Source organism: Ictidomys tridecemlineatus, chromosome 8 (genome assembly GCF_052094955.1).
Source record: "Ictidomys tridecemlineatus isolate mIctTri1 chromosome 8, mIctTri1.hap1, whole genome shotgun sequence".
In the NCBI taxonomy this organism is placed as follows: domain Eukaryota; kingdom Metazoa; phylum Chordata; class Mammalia; order Rodentia; family Sciuridae; genus Ictidomys; species Ictidomys tridecemlineatus.
Genome location: NC_135484.1, coordinates 127,011,946 through 127,015,257, shown reverse-complemented (window position 1 = coordinate 127,015,257; position 3,312 = coordinate 127,011,946). Strand labels below are relative to the sequence as shown.

Below are 3,312 nucleotides of genomic sequence, written 5' to 3'. Positions count from 1 at the left end.
ACAGATTTTGTGCTCTATGCCAAAAAAATTCACTTTTTGAAGTTTGGTGATGTTGTATTTTTTTCTTGAAAGAGCTGAGATAATATATACAAAATGCTTGCAACAATATAACAAGAGAATTGTTCTACAGAAGAAATACTACAATAATTTCTTCATGCTGATATATATTTTTCAATTTTTCAAACAATAAATATCATTTTAATTCCCTAATTATGTATGCAGGTATATATGTATATATGTGCAGTGAAAATCTACAAAATCTTCCATTCTTACTATATGTGTAGCCTTTCAAATACATTTAATAAGAAAGTTTGTGAAAATATTTTTAACACACAGGTTCCATGAGCTACAGAAATTGAATCTCAATTTTTTTTGAGACAATGTGGGCCACACTGTATGTAAATGCAGTTAGAGAGGCAGTCAGTCACTTTAGGGAGCAGTCATTTAATATTATGTCTCTTTAATAAGTTTCCAGAAAAGCACTGCCCTTTATTTTTTCCATTAGAAATTTTGTTTTCTCCTCAGCAGTCTCCTCAGGGCTCCTTTCACATCCTTGTTCCTCAAGGTGTATATGAGGGGGTTGAGGGTGGGAGTCACAACAGTATAAAAGAGTGTGAGGAACATGCCCTGGCTGTGGCCAAAGGATCTCTGTGGTTGGATGTATATGACTGAGCTGGTCCCAAAATAAAGGGACACCACTAGTAGATGAGAGCCACAGGTCCCTAAAGCCTTGTGCCAAGCTTGAGATGACTTAATTTTTATCACAGCATGCGCGATAAATCCATAGGAGACAGATATCAATGCCATGGGAAGGAGGAGGAGAACTAATGTAGCCACAAAAAGCTGAACTTGGTTTGCATGGATGTCAACACATGCCAACTTGATCATGGCAGGCACTTCACACAAGAAGTGGTGGAGATGACGGTGTCCACATCGAGGAAGCCGCAGGGTGATGGTGCTTTGGATCAGAGTGTTTCCCACTCCGCTTAGCCAGGCTATTCCTGCCAGGACCTTGCAGAATGATGGGTGCATGACAGTTGTGTAGTTGAGAGGTCTGCAGACAGCCACATAGCGGTCAAATGCCATGATAGTAAGGAGAACGCACTCAGTGGAACCCAAGGAGAGGGACACATAGAGTTGTAGGATACAGCCGGTGGATGTGATGGTCTTGGCTGGTCCCCTCAGGTTCCACAAGAGCTGGGGCACAATGCTGGTAGTGAAGGCAAGGTCAAGAAAGGAGAGATTAGTGAGGAAGAAGTACATAGGAGTGTGGAGTTTGGAATCCAGGAGGGAGACCACGATGATGGCTGTGTTGCCCACAAGGGTCAGAAGATAGGATATCAAAACTACCACAAAAAGGATGATTTCCAACTGGGGTTGGTCTGAGAATCCAAGCAAAATAAAACCTCCCTCAGAGGTTTCATTGTTTTCTTCCATCAGTCTTCAAAGGTAAAAGGGAAAAATAGAATTCAATTTAGAGAAGTATCATTATTACTATTTACCTACAACATTTGAGATAAAATTTAGGTAAGCTTTTTAACCATGAAATTACACAAAGAAGAATAGATATAATTATTAAAATATATTCATGAATGCAAAGGCATTTTTGTGTCATTTTTTGGTCACATTAACTATTTGATACCTCCTTTTTTTTTCATGAGCTGTCTCTTCCCCCTTATTGTCAAAATTTATTATTAAAAACAATCTATATAAGAAAAGCATCCATTTGGTTGCAATGACAAAAATCTGACTAACATACCACTCCAATCTGATAATATCAACTTAGAGGAGGAAAAGTTTATTTTGAGCTTACGGTCTCAGAAATTCAGTGCACAGTCAGCCAATTCCATGGTTCTAGGCTTGAGGTGAAGTGGAACATCAGGGAAAAAGGGCATGGTGGAGGAAACATGCTACGTCATGGTGTCTGAGATGCAGAGAGAGAGAGAGAGAGGAGCCAGGGGGACAAGATATAATCTTCAAGGGCACATCAACAGTGACCCACCTTCAGCCATACCCACATACCTACAGTTACTACCCAGTACAATGGATCTTTCAGTGATTCATTTATAAAATAGATTAGGCTACATTCCTAATAATCTAATCATTTCACCTCTAAATGTTCCTGTATTACCACAGGAGCTTTTGGAAAACTCCTCATATCCAAACCACAACAGTGGCTATTTAAGTGGGAGGGGAGTAACAGGTGCATGTTGAGACTAATTTTAAGCTTTCATTGAATGGATAGTCTGTGATTGTTGCTCATAGTTATAGAAATTGCAATCCAAAGAAAGAAATAGTAGATAACAGTGAAGAATTTGGTTGGGGAAATATCTAGAATATATTTTGTGTCTTTTTTTGTCTCACAGACAAGGTGAATTATGATGATGTTTCTTACATTTAATTAACTGATGTGAGAGATATGGGGTTAGATTCAGGTGTCAATATAGAAGGAAACTAAATAAAGCTAGATTTTCTTTAATAACATACTTAGGAGTGTTTACATAAATGTAATCTTTTACTTCTTAAAAGTGATGAAAAAATAGGTCATATATACATATGAAAACACAGACAAGCAGAAAATCTCAGATGTGCACACATATCTTGAGGCAGATAAGTATAAGATATTTTTGATAAAAATAAGGGGGAAATCTATAACCCATTCCTTTAAAGACAAGGTGCTTGCAGTTTTTTTTTTAATCATGAGAAGGCAAATCATATCCTGTTCAACTCACTTTGCATTGCTCTGCTTAATAAATAAAAGGAGATTGGATCATAGTACAATCCTCCCTGCCTCTTCACTTACTATTTTTTATGATGTTATCATTTGTGCTACCAAATTTTCTGACTCATGATAGAATCATCTTGAATCATTTACTTTTATGAATAATGAAGGATCTTTTTTTTTGTTTTATTCAGATGTGTTTGTATTCAAACAGTAAAGTTGTGTCTGGAATGCGGGGGGAATAATGTCTTAATGCTTTAAATTCTGGACCTAAATTATAGATATGCATAGCTAATAAGAATTCTACTCAGAAAGCCTGAATAATATGCTATTTAGAGTTCCACATTCTTCATATTCCTAATTCTGCTTAACATAAAATGGTAATTTGTCTCAGACTGGTATGTTTTTAGTTTGAGTTACTAAAGTAACTAATTCAGTAGTTTAAACAAATGCTCAGATCTAATAGAAGTATAAGTTTTTCCCATTTTCTTAAGAAAATAACACAAAGTACATACTTTTAAAAACTTTGAAAAGTTAAGAATCATCTTAACTTTGAACTCTCTCAGAATGTAATGTTTTCTTAAATATGA

General features: G+C 36.2%; 1 protein-coding gene across 1 annotated transcript; it reads right to left on the bottom strand.

Moving 5' to 3' along the window:
* Positions 1-501: 501 nt before the first annotated feature.
* On the bottom strand, positions 502-1,437 carry LOC101960263 (olfactory receptor 2G3). The gene has a single exon (XM_005341224.3). It carries the CDS (start codon positions 1,435-1,437, stop codon positions 502-504), a length of 936 nt encoding a protein of 311 aa, XP_005341281.1.
* Between the last annotated feature and the right edge of the window lie 1,875 nt (positions 1,438-3,312).